General features: G+C 44.3%; 2 protein-coding genes across 2 annotated transcripts in view; one reads left to right on the top strand and one right to left on the bottom strand.

Annotated features, from left to right (window-relative positions):
* Positions 1 to 916: 916 nt before the first annotated feature.
* The window catches only part of T265_00135 (hypothetical protein), a gene marked incomplete at both ends in the record, with an annotated part of 38868 nt that continues 14117 nt past the window's right edge, over positions 917 to 25667 (bottom strand). The window contains 10 exons of the mRNA XM_009163792.1: positions 917 to 1501; positions 3613 to 3968; positions 4354 to 4394; positions 6480 to 6711; positions 6866 to 7293; positions 8403 to 8487; positions 15493 to 16263; positions 16594 to 16857; positions 23076 to 23317; positions 24580 to 24769. Coding sequence (XP_009162056.1) covers positions 1237 to 1501; positions 3613 to 3968; positions 4354 to 4394; positions 6480 to 6711; positions 6866 to 7293; positions 8403 to 8487; positions 15493 to 16263; positions 16594 to 16857; positions 23076 to 23317; positions 24580 to 24769 — 2874 coding nt within the window. The remainder of the gene's footprint in view (positions 1502 to 3612; positions 3969 to 4353; positions 4395 to 6479; positions 6712 to 6865; positions 7294 to 8402; positions 8488 to 15492; positions 16264 to 16593; positions 16858 to 23075; positions 23318 to 24579; positions 24770 to 25667) is intronic.
* Positions 9262 to 9474, top strand: T265_00136 (hypothetical protein; the record flags this gene model as incomplete). The annotated part of the gene is made up of 1 exon (XM_009163793.1): positions 9262 to 9474. One exon carries the CDS (start codon positions 9262 to 9264, stop codon positions 9472 to 9474), a length of 213 nt encoding a protein of 70 aa, XP_009162057.1.

The following is a 25667-nucleotide window of genomic DNA, read 5'->3' as shown; positions in this document are numbered from 1 at the left end:
GTAATTACAGATGCAGTTTCTATCGAGATCATCTGAACTAGTGTCTGGAGGAATGGTTGTAGTAAGCTAGCAATAAGTCCCTTCCCCGTCCACTTTTATTCTTTTCTTCACAGTATAGGGCTTTCGAATAAATTGTGGTTATACGGCAACAAAGCATCAGTGTTGAACACTGGTTCCATGCTCTCGATAGTGAAGGTATTTTCCTGAGAGGAACTTGTATGCGTATAGGCATTCCTTGGCGAAAACAAACCACACACGTACTATTTCAACCAATTAGTGAATCTAACTTGGTAACATGATACCCCCTATTCATTTACTTAACCCGGTCGTATACTTTTGATCTCTACTTGTTTCGCTCATATGCACCCGACACTCACTTTGCCGCAAAGGCCGTTCCGTCCGACACTGGTGTTCTAGCATGTGGGACTGTGCGTAGCGGACCTACATTTCCATGCGTGTTCGTACCCCTTTTGCTGAGCCCGCTCTGGCTTGTTATCCACTGAGTTCCGTGTGCTCGCACCGTCATTCTGAACACAGGATTGTCACTGGAAGGTACACCCGTAACTCACACTACCAAGCCCACATTCCACTCACCGTTGTCTAGTGTGAAAACCTTGACACTGTGCTGTGCCGGTCAGTAACAGAGTTGTCCACTTATCGGCGTCACGAACATGGTCAATTGAGGTCATTTGTATAATTTTGCTTAACTTTGTGTAAATAGGCCATGGACTTTCGAACTGAATTCTCCCTTTTGATATTCGGGATCGTCCAACCTATGCGTGACTAAAAGTCCCCTATCAAGAACCTCAGAAATGCTCTAAATTTGAAAGCCAGGTCAAAGTAACCACCACCATTGATGAAACACCTCCCATGCTAGCCCATTAGTGGGATGAGGACAGAGACAGAAAAAACCTTTCGCGTGTACCCGTTTCCAAACAAGAAAATCACACATCTATGTGCAACGAAACCACGGCCGACTTACCGAAGAAAAAATCGGCGGAAATAAGGCTGCTAAAGCTGTACAGGCAAACGAAATAGAGGGTAGCGCGCGAGCCGCAACAAAACGAGCACTTTATGCGTATCATTCACACCAGCCGGACGTTCGATGTAAACATTGAATAACGGTCTGGCAAAACGATTATGCTACCCACTATCCAGTTTGAGAAAGACAAAAGGAAATATATCAAGATAAAGTAAACGGGTGCAGAGTATGTGCAAACTGTGCTGAAAGAGAAGTCAGATCTGTGTGGATGAGGTCACCATGTCCAACAGCGGTTGGAAAGTCCAGGTCATGGAAACCTCTTCGAGGAAGTTGACGTTGTGCAGGGTGTTTGATGTGTGAAATGCATATTCGAATCGCGCACGTTCATGCAACTGATCCAAGCACGTGTCCACTCGTAGTACCCAAAAGGCAGGAAAAGTTGGAACTGTAGCGTCTGCTTTCGATGCTTTGAACAGTGCTGCTTCCGCCAGAGCCAACAAAATCCCAGTACAGTGAGCACTGAAATGCAAAAATTAAAGGCATAAACGAGCGACCTAGTACCAGCTATGTCGATTTGGAGGAAAATAAGCTCACAAACTAGTGCACTAATCTCACTTGACAGATACGCCTTCACTTTCGTTGTCGGGGCCTTTCTGGTTCTGGTAATCTTCAAATGAAAGGTACATCCCCAATAAAATAAGTTAAGTTTGTCGCCTTTACGGAAGTCCCCACATGAGAAGGCGAATTCTTTTACCTCCAACTCGTATTGACCATTTAATCCCCTTTAAAAGAGTCAGTATGTAAAAATCTATGATCGAAAATCGAAGTGTGTACACAGAGTTCTCCGTGGGTTTTAGCCCAATGAGAAGTCATTTGGATCAACGAACGCCGAATGACAGAAACATTCTGATTCGACCCAGTTTTAGCTAAGCGCGCTAACCTATTAGTTCCCCAACTTGGACTGGAGGTGACCGCTATAAGACAGTAGAAACACAATCGTGAAGATAGGTGGACCAGGTAAACTGAAACAAGGCTGCTGCAGTGACAACCTCTTTAGAATACAGCTCTCAGCAAACTCGCAACGATTCGGCTAAACTGAAAGTCACGACAATCCCCTCGGAGGACATTTATCCAAAGTATGACAGGTTATTTACAATGTGTAAACTACAAACCAAAAATTCAGCAATCCTGGAGCAAAAAAATTAAAAAGAAAAAGATGACGACATAGTTGCACATCAGAAGAAACAGAATAGTCTGAAACTTTTCTAAACAGTTCGCGTTCACACCATGTACATGCATGCATGAAAGATTAGCGATGTTTGGAACATTGGGCGAAAGTGGTTCGTGTCAACTTCCAATCGGTAAAATAAGACGGATGGCGTTGCAGACTAACGCGTTTTGTCAGATTGTGATATGTATCCACGGTATGATTAGTTCTCAATTTCTGGTTGCTTAGTAGAAAACGTCCCCTGTGATTACGGAAGTCATGATTCAATATTGCCGTAGAGCAATCACGTTTGTAACGAATACGCACAGTGACACTGTGCCAACAACCATGAGATGGCGTTGAGAGGTACTGACACCAATTTACATTCTCTGGCCATGTAAGGGTGCGCAGCTAGCTGCATTCAAAACAGTCAGTTTCAATACGCCTTTGGGTGCATGGATCTCCGTACAAGCACATGCGTCTAAAGGTGAACATTCTACAGGTCGCAATCGTCTTGACAGACTGATGAAGCACGTTTATGGTCTTTAGATTACGAGTCAATTAATCACAGTATTTCACTGCGGAGTGACCACTCTACTAAATATGAATTTTCCAGAACTTCAAAATTCAACAGAAGACCTGCGGTATTTACTTAAAACCGTCAAAGCGACTAATTTTAATGTCACCATCAATCATTTGCCCGATTATTCCAGTTTTCAAGTTGGTACTTGCCAACTAATCTTTGGACAGCTGTATGTACTTTGAAACAACACACATGCATAAGGACAGTGTGACAGCACTAAGACACGCTTATGGAGCAGTATATTGATTTTCGTTTACCGTTTGGACCCTCGGAAATGAGTTGGGTCTCATGGCACAGTCAGATAGAAATGACAAGCTGTCATCAATTTTCACTTCACGGGCGAACAGACCAATGACCCTAGTGTTCCGTTGTTCACTTTCTCTACGTCTTCATAAATGTATTGTTGGCAGACTTGCTAATCGATAAAGAAAGTAACAGTGTGTTTATCGTCAATGTTACTCAGTCGGTCAGTGGGGTCTATTGAAGCAGAATAAAGAGGTTTTCGAAAACAAAAGTCCGGAAAACTGCATCGCTGTTCGGTATAAGAAATGTGTGGAGTGCAATAATGCGAAGACTCCGGAATCGCGGGAAGCGACTTATCGTGATCGAGTTGGAGTACCTCATTTGTCTAACGTGTGCGGACGAATGCGTGTCATTTTGGAATCCTGAAGCGACACTACGGTGGCCGAACACGGCGTCTCGTTACTGTATTAACACATCCAGCCGTAAGTATAGACGCGCCGGCCGATACAATGAACCATTTATATCGACATTGTGCATAAATGAACCGGCAAAGCCTTTTGAATGAAAGAGAAACACGCGTTGTATCGGGCCACTCACCTCATCCGTGTACGCCACATTGTTACATTCAGGCCGCTAATCCACAGGTCTGTGTTCTGCGGAGAGCCACCATCAAGGGATGTGTAATATGTATTGAGCTCTTCTTTCCCAACAAGCAGAGACAAGCGCCAATGTGGACCAACCGGGGTAGGGCCATCAAAGGAGCAGGTAGCGGGATTTTCATAGACCCGAGGATTGCAAGAATAAGATTGACCGGGCAGACGAGTGACACTCAAGCCACCCGAGGCGAGCGAGGGAAGCCGGTACACGTGTAATCTGGACACGTCTGACGACGACCGGACATTAGAATGGAATGTGAACTGGGTGATGGGAATATTATGAGGCGCCCACGACAGCTACAAAAGATTCGGTAGTATTAACAATCAATATCAGTATAATCAATCAATCAATCAATCAATCAATCAATCAATCAATCAATCAATCAATCAATCAATCAATCAATCAATCAATCAATCAATCAATCAATCAATCAATCAATCAATCAATCAATCAATCAATCAATCAACAATCAAATCAATCAATCAATCAATCAATCAATCAATCAATCAATCAATCAATCAATCAATCAATCAATCAATCAATCAATCAATCATCAATCAATCAATCAATCAATCAAATAAACATAACAGCTAAAAATAACACGTTTTGAGAAGCAACATGACGCCAGTGGCATATTCTACACAGGTGGCACGAAGGAATAAGTAGTGACTAAATAATTACCTGATGCTCCTTGAATGCGTTGAACGCTGCGGTCAGAGACACTGAAGGGGATTGAAAACGTAACGATAAGTTCCTGATAAGTTCCAACAATCGAATTAAGTCTCGGTATTTACCAGGAAAGGATAAACAAACGCACTGAAAAAGGCCACAGCAAAGTAGTGGGGAGATGGTCCAAGTGATTAGAGTGCGAATTTACTGATCGAAAGGTTTGTGGTTCGAACCCGACCTCTGCCTCTCAACATCCCCTGTCTAGGGTTGAGCAACCTGGCAGTATCCCAGCCCCCGTGCAATCTTCGGGTGGCATGGCAGTTAGGCGGCGAAAGGGTCATTTTCATCATCATTATTGTCAGCTGTAATAACCGCGTACTCGTCGTACAGTGGTTGTAGCTGCCGCAGTTTCGTTCACCGATGATTTGGGGGAGGAGGGGTAGGGTAACTGCGCATTGTAAGCGGGAGCTGATAAATGGTGCATAAAATCCAGCACTGTCAGTGGGCTGTCAAGTGGGGGGAAGTCGGAAATGAGCTATGCAATGAATGCAATAGCTTGGATGCACGAACGCCATTGAGGGCGCCGAAAGGGTGCTACAGCTGGACGGTTTTCTCTAAGTTTCAGTCAGTCATTCTTCTAGAATCTAACTTTGTGTCACCACTGTTATAACAGCGTTTCATGGGGCAAAAGGCGAAAGCACCGACTTAGGGTGCACGACAAAAACCGGTGAAAATCGGCGTTATCTCCTCACTTTAACCAACGAACTGCGTAAAAGACACCCAACCAAAGTACCTAGAAATGGAAGAGTGAGGTCACAAACACGAGATAAATTAACGTTGGTCCCCTTCTAATTGCCAGATGAGACCAAGCAAAAATAACAGGTAACACGGAATTTGTCTGATACTGGGAAAAGCGTTGGCTGATTGATCAGTTTACCTTAGAACTCGATCTACGACACAATTTACTCAAGTAACTTGATAATTTTTTTGTGTCGACGGCAGAAATTTGACCAGGGATAAGCCGAAAAAAACCAAACAGGTGTGCCAATTAATGTAATTTACGAAATCGAACTGCTTGCCAAGAACTGCTGAAGGAATTGAGCAGTTTGTCGAGTTGCAAGCCTAAACCATCCCAACTCAAAATCATTACTAGAGTCAGCGACGAGCTGCTGGCCATCAACCCATAGAGCTGCTGGGGCAGTACGTAACCTACACAAAATACAGATGACAAACAATTCATGGGATAGACGATTTATTTTATTGTGTCGCGGATAGCGCCCAAAGAAGACAAAACAAACCATTTTGTGGTGTCGGAAAGGAAAAGCACGAGATGCCTCGATATTTCAAGAGCAGTTCTGACGGCTGGCGGCCTAAGCCACTATTTAAGGTGGTACGAATATTCTACCACAAACAAAAATGTTTTGATTGGTTGGTGACCGACAGATTCAAGGAAAGTTCAGCTGCAACATTTTTTCGGTGCCTAGCTGCCATGCCATCCGCATGAAGCATGACGGCGAAGATACCGAGAGGTTGCCCAAGCCTAGACCGGAGTAGTCGAGATATCGGGGTTAGGTTAGAACTACGAACATTACGGACATTCACGCCTTAACCACTGCGCCATTCCGAACTCAAACCCAAACAGTTTTATAGACGAAAACTATGAAATTACAACAGCAAAAAATCTCAAAAAAAGCATTAAATACGGTAGACCGAAGGATTCGCACATCAATGATCCGAATACAGCTCATCCACAGTTCTATTGGTCAGGACCCGTGAAAGGATAACCAACGGTGGTCGGTTGGTTGGTTCTCCTTCCGTCTTCAATCTTGAAAAACCTCGGGACCTAGTCACTTGGCCTGACGAAGCTTCTGTGTCAAAGCGAAACATTGCCCAACCAATAAATCTACCGATTGTTACCAAAATTTTCCGAAAAGGATGACCATTTAATGGGTTCCAAGCATTTTTCACCTGAAGTAACTAGTCATTTTGTAGGCTAACACAAATTGTCAGATTCGCCAACTCCCACCAAATCCGCGAGATTCGGTCTGGATAGCTTTCAGGATAGACTGTTAGTTAGCCATATCAGATTAAACAACTACGTTCTCCAAGTGGTCAAAAATAGGAATAGCAAAACGTACCAGTAGGATCATACTTCTTCGTTATCATGACCTCAGTAGGTTTGCCTGTAGCTTTCCAATGTTTTCGCATTTCATCAAGTAGGTGGTCACGTTCCTTACCAAACAAGAGAACAAACGGTATATCCACATCGTTTTTGGCAGGATCTTCTTCTCCAGACATGGTGAACAGAGAGGACACACTAGCGGACGAGTGATCGATGTTATCGACCACTATGCCACCAACCGCTCCAGCCTAGAAACAGAGACGTACGGATACCTAAGTCAGTTAAGTGATTGAGTAAAAGGTCACCACTAAGCTTTTTTAATGATAAACTTGGGAAGCATCTGTACCGACAATCAGATCCTCATATGCGACTTGCCTTCGCTAAATTTCGTGCTTTGTCCACAAACAAACAACCACCTCGGCGAATAAGCCCAATGGAACCAGCCAGCGGTCCAAGACCCAATTTTGTACCGAGATCCGTCATAGTAGCCTCAGGAGCAGACTCATCGGAATTTCCATCCCACTTCAACGAAGGTGAGGGGTAAGCTGTGCCTTCTGAATGAACTTCAGTACACCCATCTAACGGATAAGCAACTCGGACTGGAGCTACGAGTGGGCGCCACTTAGAGGGGAGGGCTTTCAAGGTTTCTTCATCTGTCCCCTTGTCAGTATGGGAAGTGGTGGACTGACTGTCCCCGGTCACCACTGTCGATGTAGCAGCGTTGCTCTCACCAGGAAAAAGTCCAAAGTATGCGGGACAGGCACTGAAGCGAACTCGACCAAACGACGGTGGATTTAATAGGACCACATGTCGAGGCTCGACGAATGCTCCTGGAATGCAACAGAAAAAAGAAGACAACAAGTTAAAGAAATTTCTCACGATTTACCCAACGAAGCCATATATATATATATATATATATATATATATATATATATAGTATATAATACCACACACACCTAATGGACGGGATTTGTAGTAGTTTCATCAAAGAAGTAAAATAAATCATTGCTGGAGACTGGAGGCACGGTAAACTTGTTTTGTGGGTTCAAAACCCCCTGGAGTTTCGAAGGATCCGCAATGTTGGTGATTCCCAACAAGGATGAAGCACTTGTATAGTGCTTTCCGGTTTTTCAGTTCAGGATGGCTTCAATCACAGGACGAAACTTCAACCTTGATGAAGATCATCAACAGCGTGCACCTCACGAACCCACGACTTCCAATCAGTGGTCAAACCAGAAATGATCTGCACGGATCATTGACTACCAAGTCGCCATTCGAGGAGGCAGCCAAAACCGGATTATATGGGCTGCATGGGTGAAGGATGCGTGGTGCCACGTACATCTTTGGTTAATCACAGTGCTTATCAGCCAATCTCGGACGATCGTGTTCAACTAATAGCTAATCTGAGAGGCTTTGCTTCAGGAATCCACAAACGGGAGTCGCTCAAAGGCAACAAACAGTTCCCAAGGGAGTGAAGCATCAGTGCCAACGCTGATGATGATGACCCATCAGAGGACACGTTAGTTTAATAACTTGCAGGTCGCATTCTCCAGGTTCAGCTAGTTATAATAAGCCAGTATCCACATAATGTTGAAGTGTTCGATTCTGCCAAGGCAAAGCACCACGTCGTTTGCAATCCACTTATACTCTAACAGATAGCAGTCGAGGAAGCCGGAATTAGATAAGCATTTTGACGAAGAGTTTCTTGGTTCCTGGTAGGAAAATGGCTCGGAAATCGATTCTTTAATGAGGGTTGGAGGATTTTAGAAATATACACAAACGGCTAGCGTCATTCATACGAATGATGATGAACATGTTTAATCTAGGCTCGAATGTGGCCACCTTCAAGGGGGAAACTACTGAAAGATGAATCGACAAAAAAAACAACCAACAATTTGAAGAATACTCTACAGGCTACAATAGCCATAGAAAAACTAACCTTCACTGTGTTGGTTGACCTTGTTCAGAAGTAATAATTCTTGGATGAAAAGCAGGCCAGCAAGAGCGAGTTGTGGGCTGTCTGCCTACAAACACCAAAGACAATAATGAACGCAAGGGTACCGGTGATTAATAGGTTGAAAATGTCAGGGTTTGGTATTTTTTAGCCGAAACAGTTCACGAAGACGAAGCAGAGTCGGTCGAGGTTGTGAAGGCTATTTACAGCAAATACTCACATTCAACCACGGCCACATTCTCGCACTCCAACAGATAGCAGATCGCATGAAAAGAAAAAAATGCTCCTGAGCATTCAGGTGAGTAATTGCAACTAATCTCTGTAGGTAGAAATTCATTTGAATCTCAAGTTAATGTCGTTTCTCTCGTTGGCACGCGAGTCTCGGTGTACGAAGTGTCCGATTTCCTGTCCAGGTATGAAGAGCCATTGGTACAAGTTAGGGATTTGATGAGCCTAACAAAGGCTGAAACGGGTAGCTAGCTGTCTACCAGACTCCATAAGCAGTAGGCTGTACCAAGGAAAAACCAAAAGTATATGCTTAACTCCACAGTTTTAGGAATTTGAGATTGCCAAGTATGCCTGGAAGATTTTCGGAAGTGCCTTCGAATGAAAATGAGGGCGAAGTCACTTTCCACTCATGTTTGTTGGTGAGTAATACCAAAGATTTGTGGGCCTTTTCTTGGATTCCATATCAGTGTCCCTTTGGTAGTTGAGAAGATTCAGATCTGTTCATAAACATGAACGAAGGATTTCATCTCAGCAGCCTCAAGGAGAGTTTTGGAGAAGCTTCCCGAAAGCAGTGTCCGTCAGTTTCTGAGCCATTAGTCAACGTTGATCTACAAAAATGAACTCATCAGAATGGCAACAGCGCGAACAAAAATACAAGATTCCCTATAACCGTCGTCTCCCAGTCAGTCTTCGATTCCTACGTTGCATTTCATGGAGTACGACAATGGTTGACCGCACTGACAAGCCATGGATACTAACAGCCATTCCACCAATCGTCTTCGATAGTGTTTTACAATCTCCAAATCCAATTGCTGCAATGCTACACTGAAAGTAGATGGGGGTACGGCCAGCGATTCCGTGTCGATGCCTAGCTGATTTGTGCTTATTTACCAAGCATTCGAGAGCAAGCACATTACTGAGTAATGCAATGAATTTTACCACCTTAATAACGCTCCCCTAGGACGATAAAATCGAATTTTGTTCAAATTTTTCCAACAGGGCTACTAAACCGTCTCTTACAACAAAAATCTCTACACGTGATCATTTGAATGACATTCGAAGCGAATAAGGAATGTGTTCGCTGTGGTAATGCTCCTTCCAAGGGGCGTTCTACTGTGTATCCACTCTCAAGAATGAACCAAGTAGATATAATAGGCCTCTAGAGGAATCAACGGAGTGAACCGGAACGCAGTTTTGCTTTACAGTGTGCCGTAGAAAAACTATAGGAATACGTACCGGTGTCCGTAGAGTACACAACATGAAGAGATTGACTAAAGACCGAAAAAAGCATCCGCCCCAACCCATGTCCCCGGTGGCGGAAAATGCACAGTAATTTATCAGTAAGATATCCCAATATGTTCCCTTTTACGGTGTCATGCAGTGATTGAAAAACATTATTACAATAAACACCGAGAGTCTGATCACCAGCTATGACTGTCAGATCGGCGTTTATGGGACAGGGTACCGTCTTGATGCTCGCGAACAGACAGCATGGTATCGTGCGATCTGACAGGAGGGTAGGAAGGGATGGCTTACATAGGTCTCCACGACGGAGAGTGACGGGACTCAGCCAGCACCGCCTGAGCAGCTGTGAGAGTGAAAATCGAAGCGAGTGGTATTTTCGCTGACAGTTTCTACTGACATTATTTGCATGGGGTATGAAGGTGTACGCAGCTCGGCAGCCGGTCTTTTCTTTGCCATCCTTCTCTTAAAGACTCCCCTATAATACGCGGTGGCTGCACGATAATGCGGCTCTGATGTCAAACCTGGTGTCACAGTCCACGAAGATAACTAGCGGCTACGTGACTCAAAAATGGTTTCAAGCAGGTTTTGGTCTGCCGCCTAATGTTGCTGATGACAACTTTTAAACCCTGTGAATCGTCCACCAATGAGTTGCGTCCTTACAGGTACCCATAGAGCATAGTGATTGGAAGTAGCGTTGGAATGCGTGGCCAGATGTCGTCGGTTCGGTTAGATTATCATTAACACAGTAAAACAGTTGTGTCGGTACTAATACTCGATAAGCACACGGCCTGAACTTTTCAGTATCTAGGCTTGAAACAAACAGTGAGGGGAAAAGACTTGAGGTCCAACTATTACATGTCCAACCGAGGGCCAGATTATCCAGTTAGACTGAAAACAGCATAGTCCCTAAAGGGTCAAAAAACCGACATTCATACTGTAGCCATATTCACAGACCCACTCCAAAGCTCCTCATACCTACTATGTGAACAGCAGATTCTAAGGCTGCATACAAGCAGCACTCTTCTAGGTAGACAAAATGTGCAACACATGGTAGTTCGTTGTGCCAACATACCCTCTCCCACACCGAATTACCTGTTTAGTCACCAAACATCTGTTTCCTAATCGCCTGTTTACCATATTATCCACGCCATCGAACATTGCAAACTCATACCACAAAAGCATTGTCAAAGCTTATGGAATTGTTATCGCCAACCGTTTGCTAGGAACTGATCACGCAATCGAAAAGACACTACATTTGAGAAGAAGGTCGAAGACAATAGAACAACTGATGTCCGCCATAGCCGGGAGGGTAGGAATTCGCCTGTTCAGTCCACCACTGTGTTCAAAAACGCACCCGTTTGAGCATCCAGACTAACCTGGTCAACAACTAGGGTGGCACAGACACTCAATCCTAGACTTCGTGTTTTCCATCTTTTTATTAATGGCCATCTTGGTATCGAAAGAACCCACCAATTTATCCCAATGTTTTACTTGTTATGCGAGTACTGGCCAGTCGAAACGCACCGGAAACTGCGATATTCATACCATGTATCTCATTACAGACTTTGATCAAACGCTCAACTATTCAGCGCTATCGTATTTACTATGAACGAACGTCACACTGCAGTCATGTATCTGCTGTTCTGAGTGCTTCCTTGTTCAACTGGTGTACCCGACCCATCTCAACGACAGCTACATAATGCAAGTGGGTTTCCAACCCCATACACAACGACTACCAGTGATTTGAACCAGAGGACAAGATTCGTAGACGTGTGCGCACATATCAGAATGCTGAAAAACTGTCAACTCCAACCAAGTACTGGTCGTCTAATACATACAGATGTGCACTGTGCTTCGTAAAGCAGAGGACGCGTTGGTGGTGAACAGAAGTTGACCATCATCGGTTGACTTGGTTAAGACTTGATTAAGACGGGAAGAACTGACAAGCTAACTTATCAGAGTACTGTTCATTCGAGTTGCCTCTCATTATGCAGTAAAAAAAGGTAAGAGCTGTGTTCGTACGGAGATGTGTTCCATACGGAACACCGCAAGATTGTTTACTTGTCGTCAAATTTCACCATCAACCAAAAAAACTGTGACTTTGGTTACCATAAAATCTCTCATCTATCATGTCCAACCAGTTTTAAGCTACGCAACCTAGATCGCTCAGATCGGACTTGGCTCGTTATCCTTCACTTCTTTACAAGACCTCATAATATGTTACCTGTTTACACATTGACCGTGTTACTTGCGCACCCCACTCAGTCAACGGGACTTGCACAAATTTGTGTGTATGAAAGGAGCACTTGTCAGACATACCTTCAAACGGAACTTCACATTTATGGTACATGTTATCTGATTCACTTTGGCGGACAGACATTACGAAAACGCATTGCATTTTTGGAGTCCTACTCAGAAAGGTCGGTCAAGATATAGTCTAAAAATAATTTCAATCAAACAAATTTGCCTGCATGTGTTGTTCACTCTGGTGCCACTGGCACTGAGGATCCAAGTTGTATCATTCAAATGACTCATATGAATAATTACTCCGTTCACAGGGTCAGTATAGCTAATAGAAGAGTACCAATCAGAAGTGATTAAGCGCATTGACATAAAAGAAACGCGCAGATCACGTACGAACTGGGTTAATGAAGTGATCCTCATAACTTTTGCAACCTTTTAGCATGCGGCACACTGTTTTCTCTGTCCATGCCAAATCAAAATTGCTCACAGATTTACTTGGGTGACGTGTGTTAAAAAGCTGACCGTTATACGTCGAACGGAGGCAGAGAAAATGTTTAAAAACCGTGAATTTATTGGGGTTTCGCACACTGTGTTACTCGTGATGAATAAGGTTAGCTGAGCTCGAAGTCCGAACCGAACACACATCAAACATGGTGGTCGATGTGGATCCCCGTCAGTACAGCCAAGTCTATCATACAAAGCGTCGAGAAGTTGAGGAAAAAAAGCACCGTGGTTCTGTTGCATTGCACCGAACTAACGCAATAGATTACTTGTTAACGGAATACTCTTTTTAGGAAACTTTCACAATGTTAAGAATTTACGGAAGTCCGGTAGTGCTGCTTACAATGATGAATGGGGTTAATTATTATGTTCAAGGTTCACGGTTCACCAAATCGTGTAACTGTTACCACAAGCAAAAAGCCGATGAATAAGGCGAGTGAGACGGAGTGATGGATCATCAGAACAAGACACCGACTGTGGAGGACACTACACACGTTAGAACACCTTGATACCATGACAGCCTGGACATAAATATGTCTACCGGGCCACCTCTACAATTACGAAGTTAAATAGTTTAGCTGAAACGTCAGCAGTGGACGAGTAGGTCTTCTAGCAATCAGTTGGAAGCGAGGTAACGGAGTATCCGGTTCGGATTCTGCGAGAAAGTCGTTCAGTTACAACAGACATTGTTTTCGTCAATCTACCTTCAGTTGAGTAAGAGACAGATAATGTATGCATCCAAAGACATTCGCAATGGAATTTCTGTCCACTTCAACCTCCGTTATATGGCATGCGATAGGAATAACATTGAACATTAGCGAAGGTCCTAGTAAGGGACAACAGAAGGTCGAAGTTGTAGATGAAAGCTCAGGTGGTTTAACACGTTTGAGAGCTGCGTAGTGTGCTTTCTACTTCAATCGGAACCGAGCCACTGACAACGGAATCCAAAAGTGAAACGAAACTCTCGTTTGGTACATTTGTCTCACACCAGGTGGTTACTGGTTGTGGCTGGTCAACAATTATCGAAATGTGTAGAGAATTCACAAAGAGGATTCATGTGTCTGGTTCACCTATTACGATCGGATGGAGCTGACTGTTGTCCGTATCTTCACATGCCCTATTGCCCACTTAGGCTTCAGTAGAGAGTCTAAATTGTTTCATCACACCTGACCAGGTGTTTCCGCATTGCAACGAGCTAGTATTTGTGACGAGCGACCGAAACGTTCATTACGGGTGTTGAAAATCGGTTCGGTCAAGACACCCGGGTTATCTGGCACTTCATGCTCCAGCATATGCAGAAGTACTTCTCGAACACCTAATAATTGTAGGGCGATTGGTGAAATAAAACAAAGTTGGGCATTCTACACTATCTAGTACCCAAAGTTATTTCGACATGGCGAACTACTTTTGAGGATACTGGAAACTGTTCGAGAGTCCACATACCAGTTTTGCCATTCTTGGGGACACATAGGCGTAGTCGCCGAGCTTCCAACAACATTATGTTCTACTTGAACACCACCACACTGCACACTATTGACAAAATACACTCACATGCAGATTAATTTGGTTCTAACGTGAGATTCAACTGAACCGCATCTGAATCTCTCGAGGCACAACCAAGTTAGTTTGCAAATGAGTGTAGTTCGGCACGCGTATACAAATTGTTTAACGCAGAGTAGCAGCGAACCGCCGGCTTTTTCTAACATCGGCAATCGCATTACAACTAGGGAACCCAGTGAAAAATATGGACAACAGAGCAATACTGACGTCCGAAACGCCAAGCACCTAAAACGTGCTAATCACTCACAGTGAAGCTTTCCGACGGATCCTGAAAAACCAGTCGCAAAAGAAAATGAAATAGTCACGAACTAGGAAACCCAAGCAATCTCTTAGATGCGTACAGGGAAATGCATAGATCAGCTTTATGACATTGAGATCGATAGCATTTAGTCAAATTACCTACGAAAACAGTCTCCAAGTTTATGTGGTCATGTCCCAACTGTTTCTTTCGCTCTGGTTTTGTGGAAGGTGACTGGTGTTCGAAGGTGAGTGAACCGATGCAACCCACACGCTGCAACCAGCTGTCTCATAAAGAAGCTGCGAGTGATTCGGCACTATTGATCAACTTCTTACTCCATATCCGTGACACAGGAATGACAAACTGGGAGAACGGCATGTGTTGTTCGGAACTGGCTCAAACCCAACACCATCAATGGTTCATGTATGTACCAACTGGACATGAAAGTGAACTAACAGGGCATCACTGAAAGAAAGCTGAAGACTGTAATTTAAACCGTTGAACGCCTAAATTTGTATACACTCTAATACGTTTGAATGAGGGATCGCAAGCCTCCACACCTCTAGTCAAAGACAAACGTTCAGGAAGGGCAGAAACCCATTCTTCTTTGATCGAAAATCATCACGAATTGAGAGGCGTCACGCGAGACTAAAACCAAGTGAATTTCTGGATATGAAGTTTCTGTCGCAGTAGGAGGGAACGAGAGGGCAAATGGACAGGGAAGGTGGAAAAGAAATTTATTCACAATACGATTACGAAGTAGGTGGCAGCCGACAGTAACTCGATATAAAAATGTCCCTCCCCCTGAAGAGAGCATTTCCCATTATCCAGTTTTGCTAGGTCCTTTTGAAATGCTTTTTACAATTATGACCTCCCTGCAAGAGCCATATTTCGGTCGATAGCTTCACGTGGTATCAGGACAAAGACGAATATTCAAATGAGTAAGTGAGCGCAAAATGAGCAGCAGGGCATGGAATCGCAAAAGCAAGGATACCACTAGATATGAGAGTAGGGTGAACAAAATGAAGTTGAATAGAGTCAGAGATAGACTAGACTCACTGTGCTTTGATCATGACGTAACATGAGACGCCCGTCTTTTGTCACCGAAAACTCGATGCCCATTTGTTTCACGGCACTCAAATGGTTTGGATTTTCCGGCCGAAAGTCACTAGCACGCACGAGAAGAGGAACGTGTGAGGCACCCTGCTGTTCTGATGGAGTAGAATAATCCTGGACTGCCGTGTTGGAACGAACTCCCAACTGTCGGAGTGGTTCGCGGATAAGTTCAATGGTCTGCCACATTCGCTGGGTGATCGCTCCAGGGCATGCATAAGGAATCAATCGCTCCGGCTGAGTCAAGTGCATCAACATCCGTCTGCCTCGGTGACAACTGGGTCCGTCCCAAATAGAACAAGATGTGGTGTCTATGTTACTTATTTTATGTCCATTGTCGAGAAACTCCTGGATGGGTCTACATTCGTTTGGGGAGAACGGATGAGTATACTCAAATTCTACAGCTGGGCAAATGCTTGAGCGCCTAAGTTTTGCCTCAGCCGAAGGATCTCGATCTCCATGATGATCAGTTGGTTCTACAGGAGAAATATGCGATTCCGCATTGTGAGTTCCATCAAACATAAAAACCGAAGATGTGTTCTTAGGGCGGACTTGAGACAAACTAAGTGGCAGAAGGTGAGCCTCAGTTGTGAAAATGTAGTCACCCAGAGAGAAGGGTAAATCAGACGGTTCGGTGAACAAAAGGTATAAGTACTTGAAGGTCTCGGCCAGGACAAACGAATCAAACCGGTCAGATAGATTCATCGTGCGGACGTCCTAGATAAGAATGAGGGAAAAGTTTTGTGTTAATGACATTCCACGACAACACGCGCTATATTATGGGTACAAAAAAACAACACAACGATGGAAAACGGTTACCAGAGTGACCGACTCCACCGTGGACGTGAAAGGACTGGTGCATATGTAGACAGTAGAGGTTGAGAAAACAGGTGGAGGGTGAGTTTTTGTTCCATTGGATAAGACTATGCTAGCCGGCATTTGCATCAATGAGACAAACTGCAGTATTTCTTGAGAATCATCAGCCAGGTTAAGCGGGAAACATAACAAGGACAAACGAGTCGAACATGGCCAGGAAAAGACACTCACTTCAACAGCTGCGTAACCGCAAGGCACTCGGGTATAGTTTTGCAAGTCATCTACAACTCGGGCTCCAACCTCCAAATAGTACGGATCATTGGTGGCACGGTACAACAGGTAGGTAGATTCAATAAACTCTGGTCGCATCAGATGCTGTCCCCAATGGACACGCAAGTCTGGTGTGAACGCTTCCGGTAGGAGTTTGTTTCGTTTGTGCACTTGGAATAGGTATTCGTGAAGGGCAACCGCGGATTTGATATCTCCAAGAAGGACCTGGAAAGGATCCCGTTCGGAACAAGGGCTTATTTTGCCATTTTTTAGACTAACTCGGACACATTGAGCGTACATGATAGGAATTAAAGACTACTTAAACAATGTGGCTTCTGATGGTTGTGATACAGTGCACCAGGGAAGGGGGAAGAAAAGGATCAGGAAACGTGAAAATAAGAGAAAACGAAAACGTGTAGGTCAACTGAAAGGTTAAACAAGCGGACAAATTTTCGCTTCAGTTAGCGACCCTCGAAGAAAATAACTTGGCCAAACACATAGGTGTTTCAAAGCAACGGTATGGCAGTTGGTAACGATGAAGAACCGTGTCAAGAGCACCCAAATACTCCATGAGAAACGCTGATCTGAACTCCCGACAGAACAAAAAATAATGGAGCTGGAGCGTACGTTTTTAGGTAGTAGAAGCATTTAGCATGGGACGGTTAGGCATTAAGGGCGATGTGTTTGATACATCAGTACCAATGGCTGTGGAGGTTGACTGTACCTATTACTGTCACCAACGGATGGTGTGTCGCCTCCTGAGAGCTGCATCCGGGAAGTCGACAGTTTCTGAATGATCGAGATTATTTGTTACCAGATCAAAGAGTGTCCATGTTACAGTTTCCACTTGAGAAATAAAACATTTCGAAATAGACCATCTCCTGATAGGCAGTCCGCTGTGAGTTTTTTTCTCGCAAAACTGACTTGATACCTCAGCTTTTCCGATCCAGGGTTCCCACAGGACCGGATCGGTGCTTCGGAGACACCGACAAACGGGTAGGGAGAGTTTAGCTGTTACTCACGCGCGCAGGGTCCACCGAGGTAGCATAACCTACCTCTGACAGATGGGCATCACGTTGAAGATGAGCAACAATATAAGGAGACGAGAAACATATCAAACTTCAAAGTTAAATTCTTCAAACATCTACAGAAGTAGTGAGTACATCACCAAAAGCATTTTTGTTCCAAGTGGTTCGTGGTAGATTTTCCCACACTGATAACCCCTTCTTTGAAAACAGCCTGTAAATCACCTGCGGCATCGAAAGGTTATCATGGGTTGGGTTTCTGTTGTGCATGGACGGCTTGTTTCGACATTTCTTCCAGACTCATGAGCTCCTCCGGAACTTGTGTCCATGAAGAAAAGCTGGATTGCTCACAGAAGTGTGGAGCCCATTGTACCAGAGGACGATTTTGATCTATGCCTTCCGCAAGTCTTATCTAACATCCATTTTTGACCAAATAAATCAATCAGCGGAAGTGAAGCAAGTTTGTTTCCACTTAAGAAAGCCTTCTGTGTCTCCCGTACAGCCGTTTGTTGGCGTACACGCTAACATGAGAGAACCACCGTTCACCGTATCTGATTGCATTGACTTCAGTTGAGCCTGACCACCGCATTCCACATGGACCAATCAAATCTGGCATATCACTCACAATGAGTGCAGGACACATGCCACAAATGCCACCACTCATTGTATCTGGAAAACAGATACCTAAGCAGTAAAATGTAAAACATCCGGACTCGTCCTAAGCGGTTTAAGGTGCACGACCGATCTGGGGTTCTGTGTGTGTTCGGAAGACAGCATACATCCACAGAACGGGGAAGCGAAGTTTAAGTCCTATCTAACGAACAACACTAAATTGAACAATGAAAAGTGGTGGAATCAATGGAATTCATTAGAGGAATCTTTCTATTTGATCTATTGTACAGTAACCTGGACACGGAACAATATCTATGGGAACCAGTTTGACTGGGCTTAGTAGGTCAAAGTACGTGAGAGAAAATCCCGCTAGTCGCTTCCGATTCGACGAGGTTTCAAAGAACAGAAGACGAACGAGACAAGACAAATCATACGGAAAAGCAGCTCACTGATTAAAGGGAATGAAATGGAAACGAATCAGCAATGATGAACCATCATCATTCGACTCGACAGGCCACCTAAATACGGCAAGCCCCTTAAGACTTATTGATATGAGCAACTCTATCACGCTACGGCAATAAACGTGGAAACTCTCGAAAATACCGGATTAGTATTCCAACACAGTCTACGCGATACTTCTCAATTCGAAGACCCGATTCAATTCTCAAACACCAATGGAGGCCAAACGCCTACACAAACGTCCGTATGACGAGGACGATTCTCATATATGGGAGCTGATTAAGAAACCAGCCACGCCAATCAAGTTGCCAAATACAGACCTAAATAAACTCTTCCTTGGACGGTTTCTGAATTAGGAACCGTGGAGTCACGGACGATTGGCTGTCAGCGCACCCCGAGTCTAACTAGATGCCGAGACAGTCTAGAGCGGCGTCAAGTGACTGGGCTGATCGATTCGTGCCACATGACTTGCGAACCCTGCACTAGCATGGATAGCTTGTGACTATACAGTACCGGGTTTCGCAAACGTATTGCGACTGCTTCGGCTGTAGTCAAGCCGAGGAGATGGACCGATACTCGGTAGATGACGTGAAGCGAAGCAGTTGCTTGATCACGTGACCGGTGTCAATTATGCGGTACGCGATTGGGCTTTTGACAGACACAATACGTTTGCGAGATCCCGAAAACATAAAGGTTTAGCTTTACTGATCCGACTTTCTCACACGTCGGAACACGGAAACAAGAACACATTTCACTTTCATGATGTAAATGTTACTAGACTCTGATGGAATCATACAGCGGAGCAGTCCATCGAAAAGCCACTTAGATTAGACAGCATCCGAATTTACACAGCGCTGTATCTCTCAGTCAGAAAAGGAACAGAGAATACGTAGTTGCGAGGGGCGAGTGCCCCACTGGCTACATGAGTCGTGCGACGAGATACCTATCAGAGGATCAAAGGCCTTCCACTCATACCATATCGGAAACTATCAAAACTAATTAAAGTGCTATCGAGAACCATTTGCTAGAACCTGGTCAAGTGATCCATAAAGACTACTTTTGAAATGACGTATCATGTCCCACCAAATAGGTCAAAGACGATGGGACAGCTGCCCCATCTGGACCAAGCATCCTGACTAATCTGGCCACTAGGTAGGGTGACACAAACATTCTTACGATGTCGTTCAATTAGAACACTGGTCCAACTTTGACTGCATGGATTCCTTTATAATTAATAGCTACCGTGAGATTGGAACATTCAACCAAACTGTCTTACTGTATTGCTAGTTATGAGTACTGGACCGCTAAAACGCATCAAACACATATGTTTGCTACTTTCGTGTTAAACGTTCAGATGATTTACAACTATGCTGGCTGGAGCATACTGGTTGCAAGGTAGAAACGGCCCGGTAAACGAGAGCTCTGTTGCTGTAATATTTGGAGCTCCTGGCTGCTGGGATTTCGGGACTGTAACCAGATGTACCCGTAGCTTCTCCGCCTCTATTGGCGGAAGTTTCTACAACACAGAATCCACGCTAGGGATTATTTCCTTCGCCCATATCACCATTTTGCTTACTGCAAAATTTAAGCTCTTCTCTCTAAGTGGGGAAGAGCGTTTTCTGTTAGAGAAGCTGCTAGTTAGAAGCGCTAAACACCCTAGAGCAGGTGGACAACATAGTGATTGCAAAAGCGGATAAGGGTAAGGTCAGTATGGTCACGAATAAGAGTGGCTATCTACAGAAGGTCAAGCGACACCTAGCTGGGGGTCCTTACCGGCAGATCGATAATGCGAATAATACATCTTCGTGAATAGGAGTAGACTTGAAGTTGGCAAATATTTGCGGTACGTGATAAACCACTTAAGGCAACGCAATTGGTACCAATTGTACCTCAAAAGTGCAATCTAACCACGGCTTCATGGCCTACCTAGATTTCCACAAACCAAATGTTTCGGTAAGACCGATAGCAGACAGAATAGGTTCCCCGCCGCATGAGCTAGCCACATTCTTGGCAAGTATTCTAAAACCCCTCACCGGGAAATCTAGTACTTACATTAGGAATTCATACGACTTTGCCGACAAAGTAGCGGGTGTCACCATTGAACCAGATGATATCCTTGTAAGTTTCGATGTCAATTCGTTGTATACAATTATGCCAAAAGAGGACTCTTTACAAATAGCCAAGCGACTGCTACGAGCGAACACCACCCTTTTAGAACGGACAGAGCTAATGGTAGATGAAATAGTGGAAGGCATTAAAGCATGCCTGAATCTCACCCACTTCGTTTTCGACTCCGTGGTTTAAACTCAAGAACAAGGTCTAGCAATGGGATCTCCAATATGCACGGTTTTGACAAATATATTTATGGAAGACTTTGAAAAGAAAGCTTTAGCCGGATTCCCATACCTACCTAAAATATTCTGGCATTATGTAGATGACACTTTCGCCGTGATGAAATGAGACAACAACAACCATCTGAATGAACTGAGTCCACACATCAAATTTAGTATGGAGATAGAGGCAACCTCGCATACATTGACCTTTTTAGTCTGTATGACACATAAAGGTCGGGGGAAAAAATAAAGACCGCAATGTACGAGAAGCCAACCGACAAAGGGGCAGTCTTGAATTACTCGTCTGTCCATCCGAAGTCGGCATTCGCCAGTATTGCCTCATCAATGTGTAGGCATGTGAGGGCCCTGTGGACAGGAGAAGCCGATCGAGAAGCGGCCTAAATTGAAGTGAAGAACAAACTTCGGGGTGGTAGATATCCAGGTAGCTTGATTAGGTGTGAATTGCAATGGGTGTTGGCACTGGTAGCGAAACTCAACAGGGAATGGACTGCTGTTATTCCATATAAACCAGGGACATCGGGGTCATTCGAAGGCTTCTAAACATGGCTAACATAAGAGTAGCTTTCCAGAGGAGGGAGGATCGCCTTCCTGCAAACAGAACCAGGGACTGTGCCTACCAAATAAAGTGTGACCAGTGTGACAGTCTAAATAAGACAAACTGCCAGGGAACTTCACATCAGAATCGGACAGCACAGGAGAAAAATAAACAGGCCGCCGAGAAACGCGGAAAAACATCAAACGTTACTGAAAGACTCGGAAATTGCGGAACACGTACTGGACACGGGACACAAAATAGAGATAGAAAATGTTGCGGTTTTGAGGCGAGGACAACGGACCACGTCACAGAGACCGACAAAAGAGGCGGTAGAAATCGCAGATCACCCTAGTGTTAACAGGAGAGAAGGCGAGGAACTGGCAAGCGTATGGATCAGTCGAGCTAACACGTGTTGGTGTGCGATTATCAGGAGTGGTCATCATTCGGATCCCACTTAACTTTACTCACCTCCCACCTAGCCTACCCAACACTCACAAGCCCACGAAGACCAACGAAAATCAACCACTGGCACCCGCAGTAAATCATCAATTGGATCACCCTGAAGTAGAAGATTAATGAACAAAAACCGACTGGAACTAAGTTGAAACACCTCCAACACATCAATACAAGATTTTGGCAACCACACTGACCGATGAGAGCCGTTAATTGATACTCAACACTGATCTAGTGTGATAATCTGAAAAGATCTTACCGATTGGTTCTCTGTTTGCCTTAAAACCTGGTCAACTGGGTGACCTGCCTACTTAGCCTGATGAAGCTTTTGTGTCAAAAGCGAAACGTCGCCCAATTAAAAACTATCGGCTGTTTGCCAAACCCTTCGGAGTCAACAGGCGGAACACTACACTATGAAGTTGGTCCAGGCTGGTTACCTGGCTGGTACTGTTCTGGTACTGTTCCGAGCAGCGACTTGTTTGAAACCATACGGGTCCCTTCATAGCTTCCAAATTCGTTTCTACAGCACCCAGTAACTCACTGGTGGTCTCAAACAACGTTGGGTGATTAGAGTCTGGAGATTTTGGAGTCGAGCTCTTATAAACTGTCCTTTATTAGGGGAAAGGTCGAATGCTGTTGCCATAAATAAGGACGCCGTCTGGTCATCTGGAGGATGAACTCTACAGCCTTTACACTTGTAGCTCAGAGGATCGTGCGGCTTAACTTCCGGATCGACCTGTACCTGGACACTCAACAATCTTCATCTGGCTGCTCTTCTGTGGTTGAACGCTAGGAAACGGTCTTCCAGTCAGTATAGTCGCGGGATCATGGCAGCACTCGAGCACAACCATCATGTCAAGGTGGCATCACTTGATCAGCGAAGAAGTCGGTTAAGAGGCCGGGAAGAGGTCTGGACGTATTTCAATGAATCCGCCTACCTCAAACCGAAAAAGATCTAGGGCTTAAGTGCATGTTAAAAATCATATTGACAGTTCACTGTAATACCTGAATGCCAGGCCAAAAAGCGAAAAGCGCATCCATGAACGAACGGGAGCGTTGGGAGGGACTGTGCATATTGACGTCAAGGAATAGGAAAGGAAACCGTGCCGATTCTGGACCACTGACGTAGCGTTTAATAGCCTGGTAGTGGGTGTGAAAACGGTGCAGATAGACCGGTTCACCAAGCAACACGTAGGCTTTCAGAAGGTATTCGTAGTAGGAATCGATACCAGCGCCGATTCCAGAATCTGAGAGATAGTAGAAATAAGTAAAAAGTAAACAAAGTAAGTGGCACGTCTAAATTTCACACACACTCAGCAAGATTCTGTGAGAGGTGACCAGAGCGCTCTCCCACTAGTCCCACGGATAGCCAATTCCTTCGTTGTACTGTCAGGGCAGCCCTTCGTTTTTGTCACTTTTGTGCCTTTGCAAACGGTATTTTCTGTCTGATTCCGTGTCATACCGTCCCTTACTGGATATTTATGGTCTGTCAACGAAATCGGGTTAAGGAACCAAGTAGGCCACATGGCTCAGTGCGCGATTTCGTGACGGTCGAGTTGCACTAGATATGAATACTCAATCCACTCGGCACAATGGCCTGAAAACTGATCGCAAGAGAAAGTGCACGGTCATCAGAACCGACAGCATGACATCCGTGCTCAACACCGATGCTTCACTGCCGTAGCTGTGTTCAAAAATGTCAGCTGCAAATATTTGCCGACGCAAGTAAGTAACAACTATACGGATAAAATGAAAATTCCTGACGATCCATTGGATCTGTTAAGGTGCAGTGACGTCACAAGAAAGGATAAACCTTTGACCAGTCAATCTGATGGGCCACTTAAGGGATAACTCCCAAGTCTTTGGCTTGTTGTGTGACTGTGGACAGTATAGTACCGCCGGATCGTGAATGTCAGTTGGAAAATAAGTGTCTGTAGCACAGCTGAGCAGCGTTGAACAGAGGAAAGGACTGACGCTGTGGCAGACTACACAATTAAACCAATAGCCCCAGAAATAGTAATGTCTTGAAAACTAGGACAATAGCTGAAGTGACCTTACATAGTTAACTCAGAAGCAACCGAAGTTATATAAAATAACCCCTCGACATCAGAGTGAGGAAGCAATGGGGAGAGATAAATATACTCGAACCAATCTTAAAGGCTCAGTTATTCCCTTGGTATGAAGCAAGAGGAAAAACCGAGACACAGGGGGGCTTTTTAAGGACTTCGCACACTATAACAAACATAAGATGACTAACCTCGAAGAACCCAGTCCCCACTGTGAACGTTGATCACCCGACCGACTAGATCTGAGTATCGACTTCGCTGTTTCCATAGTTATATAAATAACCCCTCGACATCAGAGTGAGGAAGCAATGGGGAGAGATAAATATACTCGAACCAATCTTAAAGGCTCAGTTATTCCCTTGGTATGAAGCAAGAGGAAAAACCGAGACACAGGGGGGCTTTTTAAGGACTTCGCACACTATAACAAACATAAGATGACTAACCTCGAAGAACCCAGTCCCCACTGTGAACGTTGATCACCCGACCGACTAGATCTGAGTATCGACTTCGCTGTTTCCATAAGTAGGCCATAGCCCGAACCGCCTTTTCCTCATAAATCGGGTTCCCAGTTAGACGACTGAGAGCTGCAAATTCCAAAATCATTGTGCCAGCACAAGCAGTGCAGGTACTTTCCTGTAGCACGAAAAAGGGAAACCGAATGTTGCTGACCTGAGTAACTGAAAACCGAAGTATGGTTACATGACTTCCAAAACAAGAATCCGAATTTGAGTCTTTCTTTTTGCAAAAAAGACTAAAGCAGTTCCAGATGGGAGCACATTACGGGTTGAATATGCGATCGAAAGTTTAAATAAATAAATAAATAACAAACAAATAAATAAGAACAAATTATACATTTAGAGGGATAATTATGTTGTCTATTCCATATAAACATGTCATATATGAAACAACAATCCCTTTTTATTTCTATTGCAATTGCATTTGGAATACCGAATGCTCAACCCACATAGCTGTACCAGAATCATATATTCGATTGTGAGCTCAAATAAATATATCGTCAGGGAATAACACGTCGGAGGGAAGAGAAATGGTATCACGATACCTCAGGAAACTGCCGAGACAGCAGATCCAAAGACCTTTAATATTTATAATGGGAATACATGTGTTGCATGGTGCTAAAACGTGCGTTCCGCTCAGTTTTGATATCAAATATTGCTTAGGGACGATGCTACACTGGTGTGTGCATTAGATATGCATTTGTTGGTGAATCATCTCGCGAACTGCGGAACACCATGTGAATCAACGTCTTTCTACGCGCAATAACAGTGGAACAATGAATTAATCATGACCTTCTGAATGGGAAAAGCCGAGACAGATCTAAAGGAAGAAACGAGAACAAGAGGGACCATCCCAGACAAGATAAAGGGAGGACTTCAACGTATCGCTTCAAACTAACAGGTTCAGTGTCATGGCTGCAGCAGTGGCCATTTGTTATATCACATCTGAATTACAAAAAGTTCCCTGAATGAATCGCAGCTATGATCGAGAGAAATTGGGTTACAGACCACATCGC

Source organism: Opisthorchis viverrini (genome assembly GCF_000715545.1).
Source record: "Opisthorchis viverrini unplaced genomic scaffold opera_v5_1, whole genome shotgun sequence".
Taxonomy (NCBI): domain Eukaryota; kingdom Metazoa; phylum Platyhelminthes; class Trematoda; order Opisthorchiida; family Opisthorchiidae; genus Opisthorchis; species Opisthorchis viverrini.
The sequence above is the reverse complement of the archived record's forward strand: the minus strand, read 5'-3'. Positions and strand labels throughout refer to the sequence as shown.